This window comes from Medicago truncatula, chromosome 6 (assembly GCF_003473485.1).
Source record: "Medicago truncatula cultivar Jemalong A17 chromosome 6, MtrunA17r5.0-ANR, whole genome shotgun sequence".
Classification (NCBI taxonomy): domain Eukaryota; kingdom Viridiplantae; phylum Streptophyta; class Magnoliopsida; order Fabales; family Fabaceae; genus Medicago; species Medicago truncatula.
Window position 1 is genome coordinate 2,139,287 of NC_053047.1, and position 17,575 is coordinate 2,156,861.

The window sequence follows — 17,575 nt, forward strand, 5'->3', positions numbered from 1 at the left end:
TGATGAATGTATGAAGAATGATGATGATGAAGAGGATGAGCTTTAAAAAAAATCATTGATCTCCAATTATACTACTTATCTGTTCAAAAGGGAAGATATTAGTTCATAGTAAGATACTAAGAGTATACATATTAATGTATCAATTGTGAGGAGGCAATATTATTCTTGAACAATCAACAAAGATAGGACGAAGAATTAAGAAACAAGAAGCACAAAAGACATGATGAAATGGACGAAATTGATGAATCAATCAAAAAAATAGTAGTAACAAAAATGTATATTTTTATAAGAAAATTTATGGCGCCAACTAATAAATAAAGTTCCTTGATCCGTCAATAGTGAAAAAAAGTATTTCATTTTTTCATTCACTTTTTTATAGTCATTAAATATATTGTGTGCGAATGAGCGTGCGGGCGTGCGAGTGTGCATGTATTATATATGATTGAGTATTTTACCTACAAGAGTGGAGTTGTGGTAATTAAGGAGGTGTGATTAGAGATATACACCAACAATGATGATAGTGAATTAGCAGGGATTAATAACTTGAGACTTATCGCAAGCTGAATAATATCAATAATCAATAATTCAGTTTGTAAAATAATATCAAACCATGCCTTAGAAAAATATCCACATCTTGCAAGTTGAATCAAAATAGAAATCAAGCTTGACTACTACTAAATTGTTTTCTTTGGATTCACGAGTTACAATTTGATCTTGTTGATTTTGCGCTTCGCTGAAAAATGTGGTCAATTATTTTCACATTGGAAGCAATGATATAACGAAGTTTGGTACGTTGTGTTGTTTGAATATAAGAGGTTAGGACAGCCCTAATTTATCCAACTCAAATATTTTCATCTATGTAACAAAACAAAACAAAAAAATGCTATAAACATCCTTCTTAAAAAAAAATAAAGTGGGTACGAAAATCATACATGCAAAGATCTTAATTCATCCATGTTTAGTCTTTACATTAATGAGGTCTATTATATTTATAAAAATTTAGTCAACAGTGCTCTAACCTTAAATTTTTTTATCATACGAAAAAAAAGACAATTTATTTACACGAAAAAATAAATGACCAGTGACCACATGTTTCTGTGGCTTTAAACAATCTACCCAAAACAAGGTTCAATTTTTTTACCTTTAATCTCCATCTCCCAATACACACTAAATCGATGCAACAATTTGGTCAATGTTTGCAGCAACATTTTACACCCTCCAAAAATTTCCATTTTAATGTTTCTTTCTTCAAAATGCAGCAACATAGACTGTTAAAGTCCCACGTTTGACCACAAATTTTGAACTGCCAGGCTGTATGAATAAGATTTGCAATATCAAATTTCTTTCTTATTTTATTTTTCATTCTTTTTATTGGACCTTGAGGGCTATATAAATGGTGTTTAGGGTTTGATCTAACTACACTGCAAACACTTTGTTTTTTTTTTCCTCCTCTATTCCAAATCTTTTACTCTCTCCATCTCAATTTAACCGAGTAAGTTGATCATTTCACATAGATTTGTGAATTCTTTAATTATGATGTTGTTGATATGGTATTTGTGAACAACACATTCAAAATGTATAAGGGATGTGAAGTTAGTTTTCAACCCATCTTATGAGGGTAGATTGAAGAGAACTAACTTCACGTTTTTTATATATATTGCATGTGTATATTTGCACCGTCTTGATCTACTCACTCAAACCTAAACAAGTTCCCATCTCCATAGCAATTCCTAGGACACGAGGCTTTATTCCTAAGAGGCTATATGCTACATTGCTATCACCTAATTCCTTCACTTGATACATGTTATAGATGCTTCCTTTTCTTCAAATTAAACTCTTTTTTTGTTCTCGACTAATTCCAACTAGATTAGTGGTTCTTTTATTATAAAGGTTGCACTTCATTAAATCAATTGAACTATTCATCTTTCAAGTTTAAAGAACAATTACATTGACCTTCCAAGAAATTTTGTTTATATGCCTCAATCTTTTAACATGAATTAGGACAGAACCAACTCTCCTCACTTGTTAATGTGTAGACTTTTGCCAAACAGTTTTGATGTATTTTAAACAAATATGAATGTTGGTATATAAGATATGTGGCTCGTTTACGTGACGACGTCTTTAAGTTTTGGGCCCCACTAAGTAGTATCGTCAAAGCTCTTAGTTTGGCTTGATTGCGGAGCAAAAGTTGGATCATGTGTTGGTTCATGTTATAATACATTAGAACTCACACTCTAGAGAAAAGTTTTTAGGTATATATGCGAGTAGTTAAGTCTCAGGTCGCCTATGGATAAATGAAATATTAAATATATAAAAGAGATGACCCATACATCTCATGTTAAGGTTTTGAGTGAAATGTGATATATTCCTCTCTTGTGGTCATGAAACATTGATCTGTTGTTGTTTCCTTGCCCCCTCGGACTCCCCAACATTTTGGAGGGGATATGATGATTTACTTTTCTTCTTTTAAATTACAAACAATGTAAGTTTTTTTAAAATGAATTAAGTGTGATTAAAATATTATATGATCACTAAACATGTTGTTGATTTAATTTTTATTAAAGATCAAATATATTTCGAAATAGATTTAATCATCCACAAACATCTCCTCCAAAATACTTCTTCCAAACATACCCTAATTGATGAATTTGGATCGGATCATAATGAGATGTACACACTACTAACTTATTCTTCCAGTAATTATGATTAAGTACTAATTTATTTTTGGTGCTCAAGAGGTAACTTATACATTTTTTACCAAAAAGAAAAATTAAAGTTACTAATGGTGAATACCTGAAACCCTCTTTCTTCATAACTCGTAATTGTCATTTCATATAATTTAGTTAAAGGTGATGATAGGAAAGTAACTTTTAAGAAAGAAAAAGAAAAATATGATACGAAAGTAATCTTCACTATTTTTTTAATAGTTAAAAGATGCAATGTAATAATTATATTGCTAAGACCAACTAATACCATTGGTTGATACAAAGTTATGACTTTGTTAGACACATTTGAAGTGGAAAAAAAAATGTAGTAGAAAGGAGTACAAGTGGAGCAAATATTTACATAATTCTAGGACATGAATCATCTCAAGATCAAATAATGGTGGCACAATCATAAATAATGATCTTCTCATGGAGGAATCAAAACCATTCATACAACAAGTTTCCTTCCATGTTACTAGTTTGGTCGTAATATTTTTCGTCAAAAAAAATGTTTTTAAAATTTCATAAATATACAAGCACTTCAAACAAATTCTCTATGCAACAATATGTTTAAAACTAAATCAATTATGCTCAAATGATTCTCAAAGAACCACTAATCTAGTTGGAATTAGTTGAGGAATAACAAACAAAAAAAGTATAATTTGAGCTTTAATCATCCACTCACATACTAAAATGTGAGTGAAAAAGAATTGAAAAAGAAAAGGTAGACATAAAAAGGAAGCATAACCAGCTATAACATCTACTAATTGAAGGAATAAAGTGGTAGCATAAGCATATTATGCACCAACAATCCCTTAGCACTTTCTACTCCAAAAAAAATCAACTTTATTAATCTTCATCTTCTTTTATTCCACCATGAACAACATCACATTCTCTATTTCTCTTTACAACCTCAATACACCCATTTAACTAAGAATTCATTGCTTTTCTCTTCCTTATACACAAACCAAAATAAAAATTGAAAAAGTATTTCAACTAATAAAAGAGTATTTTCATTTTTCCATTCTCCACCCAACTTAAAAAATAAGAAAACAATGGAAAAATTGTAAAAAGAAAAGAAAAAGTACCACAATCTCCAATTTTTACCCAAGTGAACTTCAACAACATTGACTTGAAAAAACTGATAATCACATTGAAAAAAACTTAAAAATAAAATTTCTCATGTATTCACAGCTCATCCGATTTAACACTTAAATCATCCAATCCACTGTTGAGTCGATTCATAGTTCGACCACTGAACCCTGAGTCAAGCAACTCCTCCCAATCCACTTCCTCTTCTTCAACCTCTTTTTCTCGCATCACCTCCAATATCCTCCTCACCTTTTCTTTAGCCTTCTCGCTCTTCATTTTCTCCATCTTTTGCAACATTTCCACAACTCCAACCTCCTTTGCCACCGCCTTAAACCTCAATCCGCCATGACTCAATGCATGCAAAACCGCAACACAACTCTCTTTGGTCGACTCAGACTCCAACTCGTTCCCACACAATAAACCCACCAAACACTCCACAACACCTGCATCCAACATAGCAGCCCGACCATCCGATCCAAACCCTAAATTACCCAACATCAACAAAACTTGATCCATCATATGACCCGACTTAACCATCCCCAACAAAACCGAAACAAACCCTAGCTTAACCATCTTAGCCCGATTACTCCTCACTAAAGACAAATGACAAAGTGCCAAACCCGAGTCATGGCGCGTCTTTTCACTCTCTGATTTAAGCGCGTGAAGCAATGGCAAAAGAGCACCTAAAACACCAATCGCAGTTTTATTATCATCATCAAGCGCTAAACTAAACATCGCACACGAAGCATGTTCCTGCGATTCACACGATCCAAACCTCAAAACCTCAATCAACGGTGGAACAATTCCTGACCGGACTATCTTCACTTTGTTAACTTTCTCAAGTGAAAGGTTGACCAATGAAGCAAGTGCATTGACTCTTACAACCTCGTTCTTAGACAAAATCAAAGAACGCAGAAAACATAGTACCCTATTGCTGCAAAGTTGAACTCTACTTTCCAAATTCGTTCTTGTGATTTTTCTGAGTGAGATTAAACCTTCTTCTACTATAACCAATTCATGGTTTCTGAGTTTTGTTACTATTTCTTCTTCTTCCGGTGTTGTTGAAGGTTCAAGTTCAGATGAAGAAGGTGAAGAGTAACAGAAACTTTGAAGCTGTGGTGGTGTTGTTCTTGTTGATGATGATGAAGTGACAGTAGCTATAGATTCCTCTGAGCTTGAGTAGGAGGTTTTTCGTGGTGTTAACATTGATATTGGTCGTGTTTCTTCTTCTTGGTCGTTTTTATTTGATACGAGGTTGTTTTGGTTACGCTGATGTTGTTTTGAAGACATTAGTTTGAGTACGAGGTTGTTTTGATTCTGTTCATGTTGTTTTGAAGACATAAGTTTGAGTACGAGGTTTTCAGTGGTTGTTAGATTTGGATTGGTTTGCATTTTGGTTTGGGTTTGAGTCCATTTGAGAATGGAGGATTTGAGGTTAAGATTTGGTATTAATGTTGTGAAATTTGGGGTGGTGCCATCAGCAAGTTGGGGGGTGTAGTTGAGATTTTTACATGCTTGTACTGAGGTTCGGTCAAAGGAATGACCAGAGGAGACAATTACAGGATCAGACATGAGAGAACCTGAAATGGGGCATAGAAATTCTTGAGGTGGGTTTTGGTTTTGGGTAGCTTTTGTTGTGTTGAAGAAAATCATCATTTTCTTCCATTTCATCTTTGGAGTAGTAGTTGCAATTGGTTCTAATGATTTTGATTCCTTTTTGGAACCACCCCATTTCTTGTTTGTGTTTTTGTGAATCTCCATGAAATGGTTCAACTTGTTTGTGTTTTTGTGTGTTTCAATAAGGTTGGTATCTTTCGTTTTGGGGGGGTGTGAAGAACAAGTTGTTTAGAGAGATAAGATTAAGGTTAAGGAAGAGTGGAGATTCCATCTTGAAAATTTGTGGTTAGAACTTTGAACTCAAATGAGATTGAGTTGAAGAGAGTCTTAAGACAAAGGGAAAGGTTGATTGTGAAAGAAGAGAAGAAGATGAGTTGAGGGGTAGCATGGACATGTTAGTGTATTGGCTTTTTAGTTGTTGATTGGGTGAGGAAAGAAAAAAGGAGTGAATGGTTGTGTGAGGAAAATGATGATGATTTGGTGTTGGAGTTGAAGGAAAGGTTACGGGGGAATGGAGAGTTTTGATTGATTCCTTTTGCTTTATGAAAATATAAATGTGAAAAGCTTATGAGGTTGGTGATTATGTTCCTAAGAAACTCATATTTTAAGCCATTAGCATGTTAAGTTATTTTTTCCTTCTAGCTAACTTTCTTGCATGATAAACTCACTAAAATAAGTAACATTGCAACAAAAAATTATGTAATTATTATTAAGACAGAAGTAAAAATTTGTATTTTTAAAACAGAATTTTTACTAATAGATTCCTTAATCATTACTCTTAAGGCATCGGTTAGCAAAAACGTAAGTTTAATTTCTTCTTTAACCTGTAAAGTAAAAAAAGAGAGAAATGATGTTTGGCTTTATTTCTTTTTAAGTTCTTCTTGATGGTCAACTCTTCAAATTAGTCAGACATTTGTTTGCTGTAAAAGTTTAGCACAGATGCATAAGGGCCAATAGAAAATGACACCTCTGAATTCTACAAGCTTTATTATGTTAGAACAATTTTGGCCTTTTACTCATTTTTGAACAATGAAAACTAAAGCAAAATTTATTGTGTATCTAATTTGGAGTTACACTTTACAGAATATATAAAGCAAAATTTATTGGGATCATGATTAATGGAAACTCATTAGTGATATGGAAGAACCCAAACATTTCCCTGTTTGAAGTGGTAAGGATATGATATTATACGGACACGAACATAACACGGATACTGATATGTCGACGCAGCTAATAATTTAAAAAAATCATATAATTCAGTGTAATTACAAATATCGACGTCGTGTCGGACACGCCGACACCAGGACACACATAATTCGAAGGGTGTCCGTACTTGATAAATTAAGAGTCGGTTTGGATAAATTTCTTTACAATATAACCTTGTAAATTGGGTTTATTAGACAATAATACTGCCTATGAATAAAAGTTGGTTTTTGCTCCTTACTTTTTCAAGAAAACCTTGTCATTTAATCTTTCTAAAACCCTTTATCAATCAATTTTTCCATTAGTCTTTTTTGTTAATAATAATATTATAGTTGCAGAGTATCATCAACTTCAAATGACTAATCTCTATCAAAAAACTTAGTTAAACTATCTTTGATATAACATATTTTACAAACTACGTTTTTTATTTATAAGGTTCGGATCCGAGACTTTAATTAAGAGAAATAACATCTAAGTGCACTTTCACTCACATGCATGTATGGGGAAGTTTAATATATTTTTTTTAGAAAATTTATGAAAAGTAGAATCCAATGAGTCTAGATTATGGCCAAATAGAGTATTAAGGAAGCTCTAACAGCTTGGACATTTTCTAAGTGAACGTGAGATAAAAAAAAAATGGGACAGTGCTGGATATTTCATATTCACATTTTTGTTGTAGATATGAAGTATCTTGGTATTTAAGAATGACTAATTTTTATTAGAGAATTTGTTTAACATACAATATGAATTCTTTCATTTGAACTGAATTTTCTCCATATACAAAAAATCAAAAAATTAAATTTCTAACAATTTGTCGAAAGGGTTTGAATCTCTTACCACCTTGACAAACCACGTAGGACCCTAGCTATCCACACTTTGCAAATGTAATTTATTTTTTGGACAAAAATGTCAAATGTTGTCTTAATTAAATAGACACATATAATGCTTTTGCATGAAGAGATAGTTTTTCCAACCAAGTCCACAATTTCATATAATTATTGCAATCTTAATAGCTAAGTCTCTGTAGCATGCAGTAAGCACAATGATATGAACCTTTATGAGAGTTGTAGTCTTGTAGGCTGGACTTATTAGAGATCACTCTCACTTTGCAAAAAAGTGATTGATTCCTTTTGTGTTTTCATGTCCCACACCATTCACGTCCAGATAACTATACATCGTGTTTTCCTTTTGGGTATTAAATAAATAATATACTAACAATTTATACGTTAACCTTATATATAGGCTTTTATATCTTAGCATTGAACTTTATTGCAAATAAAATAGATTTGATTATTTTCCACTCCATAATTCTTAAAAGGGTTCGTGTTAGGACACTAGTTAAAGAAACAAAAAAAAAATTGTATTGAAAATAGTAGTTTTTATATTTTTAAAAGTTTAACCGTATATCTTTCAAGATGATTTTATCATATTTATCTAATTCGTATGGAGATAAATAACGGTTTGTTAAAAAAAATACTGTTTTTTTTTTTTTTTTTGTATGAGTAAATATGGAAGGGTTTTGTTTTTAAGAATTAGTGGGATAAAAATATATTTAGTTTAAGTATAACTTATTTTAAAAGAAAATTGATTCATCGTCATTTTTTCAAGACTAAAGTTCAAATTCAAATGAATATGTTCATTATAACAATATCCACATTGTCAATTGAATCATATCTTATAGACCGAATGTCACTCATTTTTTAACCTATAGACATTTATCAATTCTATAATTAGTCGGTATTTAGATCAAAATATGTAATTAGAACAATAGTTTTTAGTTCAATGGACATACTTATTCCTATTTTTTGAATTTTGTTTGATTTTAGACATTATTATAGCAAATGTTGGCGCTATGCTCTTTTGTGAATGCGGGGCCATTGTTGCTGAATATCACAGGCTTTAAGATACGTTAACACAAATTTGAACTAGTTTTGCAAGTTGTTTATTGCATTTAGTGGTGCAAAAATTAAACCACTGATTTAACAAATAAAAAAAGTCAATCTAAACCAATGAAATTGTTTTGTTGTTGTTGTGTGTCCATGACATACCTCCAATCTTGTGGTAGCACCTTGCTCCCAAAGCAAGGGCGATTTTACCCCCCAGCTAGCCCGGGCACGCGCTTGGGTTCAACCTATACTTTCTTTGTATCGCTACAAGAAATTTGACTTTTAGTGACGGCCAAAATCCGTCACTATAGTGCAAATTTCCGTAGCTAAATCTGTCTGTCATTGCCAAGTGATTGTCGCCATATGTTTTCCACCTTTACCTACGGAAAAAACTGTAGGTAATTCTAAGGAGACGATTTTAAAAATATTATGAACCTCTACCTACGGTTACAGCTGTCACTAAAACTTATCGTTGTTTTATTTTGCTCAGACTCCAAAAAGCAGATAGTATAAGCAATATTATTTTGTCCACAAATCATAGCTCAAGCAATAAAATGTCAAAATTGTTATGTCAAAGTCGAATGACGTGATTGAGGTTGGAAGTCCCAATCTCTCCACTTTTTATTTGGAAAAGGCCAAACAAACAAGATATATTAAAAATTACATTAATGCTATTTAACGTGAGGGTAATCGTTCGTGAAACCAACAAATGGTTCTGACTTCCAATTTTTGTGGAATAAAGCCGTGGTAGTGGTATGAAAGTTGGTCAGAGCAATTGGCACGTCCCTCGTTGATGTTCATTTCGTCCTACAAAGCATTTTCCTAAAAATTATTACAACACAATGCCTGTAAAGAATTGGAAAAGAGTACAATCACAACAAGAATCAAAACTGATCCAAAACAACGAAAACAACCTCATAATACCACGAACTCAAGACAACCAAATGGATTAACTCACCAATGATTCAAGTCATGCTTTTTAAGATTTTAATCTTTGATTTAATCCAACACCAAACCTGAATTTTCACTTTACCTAATAATTGATCTGAAGTTAATTTTTTGTAATTAAAAAGATAACTATACGTTCTTTCCACCAAGTCCAAATACAAGCCAACCAAATAGCTAATAAGCAATCACGAAAAGCCTTGTTAGTCAAAACAATTAGCTAGTTGGCCACTGATTTTGGAAAGGCCAATGTGTGAAAGACCCATTAGTGCAACATGTACTGTGTACTAACTCAATTGAGAGAAGAAAAAAAAAACAGGTATGTGTCCCCTCAATTGCTTAAAATTTCATAAAACCTTATTTTAGTGTGCATAAAAAGATAATAGAAAAGAAAAAGAAAAAGAAATAAACCGCGTAGACGCCGAAATAGAACTCCTCCTAATAGGACGGTTACAACTAGAATGTTCGGTTTTAGACAAACGTGTCATATACGTTACCCCTATCAAATTTTGGCTTATGCCCCAAGTCAATTCCAAACCTATAAATACACTCTTCTTTTTTTTTTTCTTTTCTTCATTCATAAGTTCATTTTTTTCGATATTAAATTTCTCAACAATCACAAAAGAGACAACATATATTCAAATTGAAACTATGGCATCTGGTGGAACAGAAGCTTTTCCAGACTTAGGTAAACATTGCCAGCATGTTGATTGTCACCAGCTTGATTTCCTTCCTTTCACATGTGATGGCTGCAAACAGGTATTTTCCTTTCATTTATTATTTTGATATTTATACAAAATTTCCGATTAGTTCTATATTTGACTGAACGATTATTGATTAGGTTTTACTTATTTTGTGAAAATAATTTAGATTACTAAAACCTCTCTAATTCTCTCAATCTAAGGGTTAAGATGAAATTGTATTGATTGAGTTAACAATTAAGAATTAATTCATGACAACCTACTTAGGTTGACCTGATGGTGTTGGCTTCAGATCTTTGAGTGTGCTCCTCTCAATATCCGAGATTCAATTCGTCAATTTCGGTAGACTAGTTTAGCTTAAAAAAATATTTAATTCTTAATTAATAGGTGCCCGCGCGCGAAAACTAGAGGAACTTGCATTATGTTCTTATTGTATTTCAATTTATCTTGTACTGTTTTGTAGTATAATCAAATATGTTGGTCTGGTCAAGATTTGGAATTCAGTTTTGACTTGTCTGATGATGTGAGCTTAATTATCCATGTTAAAATAATAAAATATGTTACGTTTCTGCATGTTCAAATGTGTCAAATCATGTGGTTGAATTCACGTGATTAATAAACTTCATGTAAGATTGAATCGATCGAAAACACCTGAGTTTGGTCTTTGACTAAAACAACTTTGGTCAGTTAATTCATTGAGTAGTGTAGTTTCCAATTACAAAATTTTTGGTACGTTAATCAATGAATACTAGTAATTTATAAGTTTGATAAATATGAAACAGAAAAGTGATTAACATAATTTATAATGACAGGTATTTTGTGTGGAACATAGATCCTATAAGTCACATGAATGTCCAAAACCAGACCACAACAGCAGAAAAGTGGTTGTTTGCGAAGAATGTTCCATGTCTATGGAGATCAGAGGCAACATGGGAGAAAACGAAGAGGCAATCTTAAAGAAACACCGCAGTTCAGGGAAGTGTGACCCTAGCAAGAAGAAGAAACCGACTTGCCCTGTGAAGCGTTGCAAGGAGATTTTGACGTTTTCTAACACAAGTACTTGTAAAACTTGCCACATTAAGGTGTGTCTCAAGCACCGATTTTCTGCTGATCATGCTTGCAGTAAAGGAGATTCATCTTCTTTAACAACTACTGCTGGAAATGGAAGGTGGAATAATAGGTTTATGGCTGCTTTGGCTTCAAGAAATGGTCAAGATTGTGGCAAAAAATCTGGATCTCGTTCTACTACTTCTCCTCCTAGTAATCCTTCTGTTAAGGCTTGTTGATTCGATATGGCTAATAACTTAATGTGTAATACAGGTGATTCTTGCTCTGTTTGATGTATGTTGAATGATACACTGCTTTTTTAAGTGCAATTTTAATGTTCAAACTTACATTACATCTAAAAAATACTATAAATAGTTTCTCAGACGTTAGACTCTTTATCTCTCAGCCGTTAGATTAATCAAATGACAACAATTTCGTTGAAAAAATGGTTTGATATTGAAATCCATTGTTTCGAGAAGTGTTTAGGATTTTATGAACAACTGTTTATTTTGTTTCTCATGAGTTCCCTCAACAAAATGTAATCATTTTCAAAGCATTGTCGAACATTTAAACGAACACCTCATAACTAGGATTCACTCATTAGTTCAGCACATTGCGGAAGTCTAACCCCTTGTGCTATATCCCACTATCGTTGACAAGAAAGATTGGTTTTACAATTCAAGAGTTTTGTTTTAGATTTTAAGAGTTTGGTTTACCAATTCAGTTAAGTACTTACTTATGTGTAAACCAATTTTACAATCTTATTGAAGAATGACCATGTATAATGGTACATTACTTTTAAGTGCAATTTGAATGTTAGAACTTACATTACATTCAGAAATTACCATAACAACTTAAATTTTTCGATATCTATAAAGATATGAAACTATATAAAGGAGCTTAATCTTAGTATCAGCAGCCAAAAAATGAAAGTTGTGAAATGAAAGAGATCTGTGACAAAGTATGGGTTAGGCCATTTATAAGGGGCACAGATAAAAAAATTACATGTGATTTTCGGTACATATACATATTGTTACACCTTTCTCTTCCCTTGTTTTTTCAAAAGATACAGTTTGAAATGCTAACTCAAGTACATTGATACACAATAATCTTTGTTACATATTTGCTGTTGATTCTTTAATTTCATCCAAGGTGATAGTCTGCAAGGCAAGAAAATGTTGCATTAAAATTAAGAGAAGAAAACATAACATTCTAATCAAAATCTGTTTGTTTTGTTTGTGTCAGAATCAAAATCAAACAAACAGAATCACAGAATTACCTGTTCATCGCCGGCAAAATCGTTATCAGGAGTGAGAAAAAGCATGCAATGGCACTCCTTTCTATCAAACAAAACCACAATGAGTTAAGAAAACAATATTCTAGGGGAACAATTTAGAGCTTAACTTAAATCACAGAGAATAATATTCATTATTTCACATATATATTTTTTAATTGATTATTCTACATTTCTTGACAAATAACATGTTTAGAGCTGAAGCTATACCGCTTTTAACCAATATATAAACTGAGAAAACTGAGAAAGTCACTCAGGTACTAACCCTGATAACAAAAGTATGAATTACTCCCTCCGGTATAACTTTATTGATTCGTTGAATAAATGATGTACTTGGTCTATATTCTAGACAAGATACATTAATTACTCAATGAATCTAAAAAGTCAAAGTTTTCTTATAAATAGGACCGGAGGGAGTATAAAATACGATCATGGCTATGAATGCTCTGTTTGATACAGTTGTTTCATAGGTAAATGTGTAATTTTCAATTCTCCATTTTGATAAAATCAATACCTTTAAACAAAATATAAGTGTCATTAATCGCAGATCCCAGAAAATATCAGTTTGTTTAAATTTTACTCTGCTATAGTCTCTATTTGACAATACTTTGTAGTCAATAGTGTATCACATAATATAACAAACATATGCTTGTTATATTACATAACTTGATACTTGTTGTGTAGCTTTGAACTTGATAACTTAAGGTCTGAGAAGGAAAATAAGTAATAGCCAGTAGTAAAGATGTGTCTACCTCTCTCTCATGGGAACACACGGGCAATTCCAAAATCCTTGCGCAGCCTCAGCAGCTTTATCGTCGTAATGCCTAAAACAGAGATTTTGAGCGTAAGCTTAGGAATTCAGAAGACATAAAACACTTATCAAACCTATGTATGCAACCACACTGCCAGAACTATAGAATAAAGACACAAAATTGTCTTTGCAACAAGGCAGTGTTATCAATTTTGGACAGCAGAAAATAGCAGATTGTTAAAACTCCGCTATACAATAGTGCTATTGGACAACATTTTGTACTAAATAGCATATCGCAGGACAAAAGCAGTTTGTCAAAATTCTGCTACGTTATAGGGGTAAGGCGTCACTATAGCTGCTATTTAATAACACTACAACAAGGTAAAACAACAAGTATTTACCGGCAAGGGCAGAGTGGTGCACCCAATGAATCTTTATGGTCAGCCAGACCCTATTCCAAAGTAGAAAAATAATATCAGTAAGAAACATTAATTCCCAAAGTAAATATCTATTATCAGTTGTATGCATACACGGATAAAGTGAAGTACTGAAGTTTCATATGCCTATCAACAACGACAATCCGGAAAACTCATTTTCGAACTTAGTACAATTTCATCCCAGCATAACAAACTCGGTGGTTCAATTAATTTTCCCTTCATTTCCATACTTGCTTTTCCGCTGCCAAGATGTATAGGAAAATTTTCTTAACTAGTTTCTCAATTATGCAGATTCTGGCTTAGAAATGAAAACGCGATATTATGTGTTGACAATGATAAAACAAGCTAGATAGTTTATACAACATTCTGCATTTCAAACCATGTAATCTAATAAAATTTTAGTTCCTCGTGCCTGACACATGATCAGTTGTGCAACTAGGAGCATATAAAAGTGGTATTTTCCGTTAAAAAACAGAGGATCATAACAAAATTCACACAGGGTGCTCTAAAACCAGAAGATCAAAACAGGGGATCAAAACAAAATTCACACCCTGTGTGAATTTGAGTAATGTTCAACAAATAAGTACCATGAGAAGGTGATTTTTGAATTAATACAAAATATCAACATGCCAAAAGACTTAATATAAAAAAGAAACGTTGTGTTTGGTCAAAATTTTCCTAAGTGTACTTCGGGTATTACAATATAAAATTGCAGAAACAGTGTTCCATAATCATCATCCACAAATTAGTGTAGTGTTCTATAATGTAATGTTTCTCACAAAAAACTTGCTACACAGTGAGCAAGTAGCTTACCCTTATCCATTCCAAAAATTTAAATTAGGTTCGATCATCGTCAATGCATTACAGGATAATCATACAACAAGCAGAGACAGATCTACGTCTATCACTGGTGGGGGCAAATGCAACTTGACATTCACTTCAAATTCTTGCATTTATACTTCGGCCCTTTAAAAATTTGGGTTGGGCCTAACTCGGCCATTACCAAAACTGGCTTATGGAGCGGACTATCCACCACTAATAAATACATTTTCAGACCATATCTGACTAAATGTGGGACTTCTCTCATCAGACACATTCTAGTATATTATTTATATTCTCAATATTATATGTGTGAGTATTTCCCCCATAACGTAAAACTTCTAGGTCTGTCACTACTTACAAAATCCTAAAAAACCAACTAGAAACATATAGCGGCAGAAAAACATAACATTTGAAACCAATACAGAGCTCAAAAAACAAGTTGAGAAAGAAGGACAACAACACCCATCATTTTGATCGCTAAGTAATTTAAGTATCGGTAAACTCAGCATTCCCGAATTCCAAGTTGAATAATGGAAATAACATATACGAGCACAATCTGGAACACTAAATTGAATTCAAACAATCAATATTATACTAATCCCTTGTTCAAAAATATTATACTAATCCAAGTAGCACCTAGTAGTATAAATATATATATGTACACTGCACTGACACACCACAAAAACAGGTAAAGATCCCACACACAAAAAAAAATTAATTGCAAGTAGAAATAAGCCCTTTATGAAAATGAAACGAAACATTGCCAACAATAATGAATCTCCCATGGCTCACGTTTAACAAAACTTCAAAAGTTTCATTGCAAGACAGCCAAGACTTGATGCAACAATATTTGCATCAACAACTAAATGAATATGAAACTGCAATTTATATTTGGCAGTGTGTGCTAATCAAACAAGAAGCAGATAAAAAATAGAGAATGTACCTTGATAACAACAGCAGTTACTCCTTTGTCCGAACAAAAGAACGTTCCTGATTTACGGGCATATTGCTCTGAGAACTTCCGCATAATTTCAACTGATTTATCAGATGGTTCCACTGAAAGAACCAGCACATTATTTCTATAGAAATGAAATTTTATCAAATCACCGAAATTGAAAGCACAGCAACAGAATTTGGCCACAGAAAACTGACATCAAATAGAGAAAGTTAAATAAAACAATAGGGCCACGGTTTCCAGCAATGTTATAAAGGTTGAACCAGTTACATCCCAAGACAAGTACTAGGTTAATAGGTCATTGGTCGATCAGTGAATCACCGGCTAAACCGGTATATATTTTAAAAGTTCAACAAGCACATAAGCAATAAGTTTCATACTTCAAATATTAAAAAATATTTATACCATACTTGTCAATTCATGCCATGCTAGTTCAATAATCATATGCAAATTTGTATTTAATATAGAACATCATTTATAACCTATTAAGCACAAGCATATAAACGGACACATAAGGTAGACGTCAACATTCACACATGCGCGCTCACACACACACACATGAGCATCCTTTTAAAAACGTTAAATTTCGGTATCAACTATGTCCTTTTTCATTTCTAGCCAAAATTGAAGTTCCGGTTAGGCTTTCTGGCCGCGTCCAAGCTATGTTGAGTCCAAAAAAGTTACTTTTAAATTCCTACACCAGAATGGAGTGTCTGACACGCATCAAATACTCAGACCCCTTCAATATGAAGTGTCAAATTATAACCATCAACAATTTTATGAGAACAATTTACTACTTGACAATATCTTTCATCATCATTATTATATTTTTCTAATTTCATATATCTAATATCAGTCATGGTACAAGAATTGGTCAGTTCAAGCTGATTTCCAAAACAATTTTTCTTAGAAAAGAAAACTAATTTATTTTTATTATTTACAACTCCACAGGTTTGCACATGTGCAGCTGACAACATTCCTTTTACATGTTCAAACTTCTGCCAGAACCCAAAAAGCTTTCAAATTTGACAAACATAAAGTTAAACATCAAAACCCACTTCCCGAGGTAGCAAATAAGTGCATGATTGGTTCCGCACAAAATTGATTTTGAATGAATTGATTTTACTTAAAAGTGAGTTGAATGTAAAGTGGTGTGTTTGGATTCATTTACGTAAAAGTGAATTGAACAATAAACTTCATAGTGAAAATCACGTTTAGACTCAAGCCACAAATCTTAACTTCATGTTAGAATCAATTCAGGAGGCAAAATCAATTCTACTCAAGAGCAACCAAACATATCAAAACATATACTACACCTCCATAATCAATTATGACTGCCCCAAGCATGGAACCAAACATAGGATGTATGTTTGGCATCACTATTAGAATGGTCAAAATTGATTCTATAAGTGTAGAACTGATTCAAACATGTTCGATTACTTTCGAGTAGAATTGATTTTGCCTTCAAAATTGATTCAACTTGAAGCTAAAAACTGAAGCTTTTGATTCTAGAATTGATTTTAACACTCAAATTTATTTGTTCAACTCACTATTACATAAATGTATCCAAGCAAATCATTTTACCTTCATCTCACTTTTAGCCAGCATCAATTTTGCATAATCAATTCAATTGACTCAAAAGCAATTTTTATCAAAGCAGAACCAAACATACACTAAATTCATGATGAAAACACAAAATTTCAAAACTCAGTTCAGAAGCATTTCCACAAACATCTTCTGGATAACACAATGAATAACCACCTACCATTGACAACACTTACTAAACAAACACTACTAAGAACAATGATTCAAAAAATCAAACTTTACCATGAAAAATCCAACTGGGCCATCAAAAAATCAAAATCAAAATCAATTACACAACAAAAAACGAAAAAAAAAATGAAAAAAGTTAAAATTTGGAATGAACTTTACATTGAGCTCGAACAACGGGGAAGGTGCGACGGCGACGGAGAGGGGAAGGGGCGGAGGAAACGGAGACGGCGAAGGTTGAAGCTTGAGAGGTCATTGCTGGTAAATTCGTTTTCTGCTATGAAATGGGAAAATGGTGTTTCTGTGGTTATCAAGTTTTGTTGGAAAAAACCAAAAGATACAATTTTGTG

At 32.7% G+C, this 17,575-nt stretch overlaps 3 protein-coding genes across 3 annotated transcripts; 1 reads left to right on the top strand and 2 right to left on the bottom strand.

Annotated features, from left to right (window-relative positions):
* Nucleotides 1-3,531: 3,531 nt before the first annotated feature.
* Nucleotides 3,532-5,966, bottom strand: LOC11434906 (U-box domain-containing protein 40). Its single transcript, XM_003618292.4, has one exon. It carries the CDS (start codon nt 5,556-5,558, stop codon nt 3,894-3,896), a length of 1,665 nt encoding a protein of 554 aa, XP_003618340.2. The 5' UTR covers nt 5,559-5,966; the 3' UTR covers nt 3,532-3,893.
* Nucleotides 5,967-10,016: 4,050 nt separating this feature from the next.
* LOC25495242 (zinc finger AN1 domain-containing stress-associated protein 12) lies at nt 10,017-11,578 on the top strand. The gene is made up of 2 exons (XM_013595434.3): nt 10,017-10,207; nt 10,962-11,578. The coding sequence occupies exons 1-2, from the start codon at nt 10,100-10,102 to the stop codon at nt 11,433-11,435; spliced, it is 582 nt and encodes a 193-aa protein (XP_013450888.1). The 5' UTR covers nt 10,017-10,099; the 3' UTR covers nt 11,436-11,578.
* A 524-nt stretch (nt 11,579-12,102) lies between these two features.
* On the bottom strand, nt 12,103-17,575 carry LOC25495243 (ferredoxin-thioredoxin reductase catalytic chain, chloroplastic). The gene is made up of 6 exons (XM_013595436.3): nt 17,388-17,575; nt 15,444-15,556; nt 13,643-13,692; nt 13,243-13,314; nt 12,476-12,536; nt 12,103-12,356 (listed from the first exon to the last, which is right to left on the bottom strand). The coding sequence occupies exons 1-6, from the start codon at nt 17,479-17,481 to the stop codon at nt 12,312-12,314; spliced, it is 435 nt and encodes a 144-aa protein (XP_013450890.1). The 5' UTR covers nt 17,482-17,575; the 3' UTR covers nt 12,103-12,311.

What these genes read in the sequence shown, in the direction of transcription:
- LOC11434906 (XM_003618292.4), bottom strand. Translation starts at nt 5,558, where the DNA reads ATGGAGATTCACAAAAACACAAACAAGAAATGGGGTGGTTCCAAAAAG.
- LOC25495242 (XM_013595434.3), top strand. Translation starts at nt 10,100, where the DNA reads ATGGCATCTGGTGGAACAGAAGCTTTTCCAGACTTAGGTAAACATTGC. An exon ending in CATGTGATGGCTGCAAACAG is followed by an intron (nt 10,208 to 10,961) that starts GTATTTTCCTTT and finishes TTATAATGACAG; the next exon opens with GTATTTTGTGTGGAACATAG.
- LOC25495243 (XM_013595436.3), bottom strand. Translation starts at nt 17,481, where the DNA reads ATGACCTCTCAAGCTTCAACCTTCGCCGTCTCCGTTTCCTCCGCCCCT. An exon ending in GCACCACTCTGCCCTTGCCG is followed by an intron (nt 13,315 to 13,642) that starts GTAAATACTTGT and finishes TCTCTGTTTTAG; the next exon opens with GCATTACGACGATAAAGCTG. An exon ending in ATTTTGCCGGCGATGAACAG is followed by an intron (nt 12,357 to 12,475) that starts GTAATTCTGTGA and finishes CTTGCCTTGCAG; the next exon opens with ACTATCACCTTGGATGAAAT.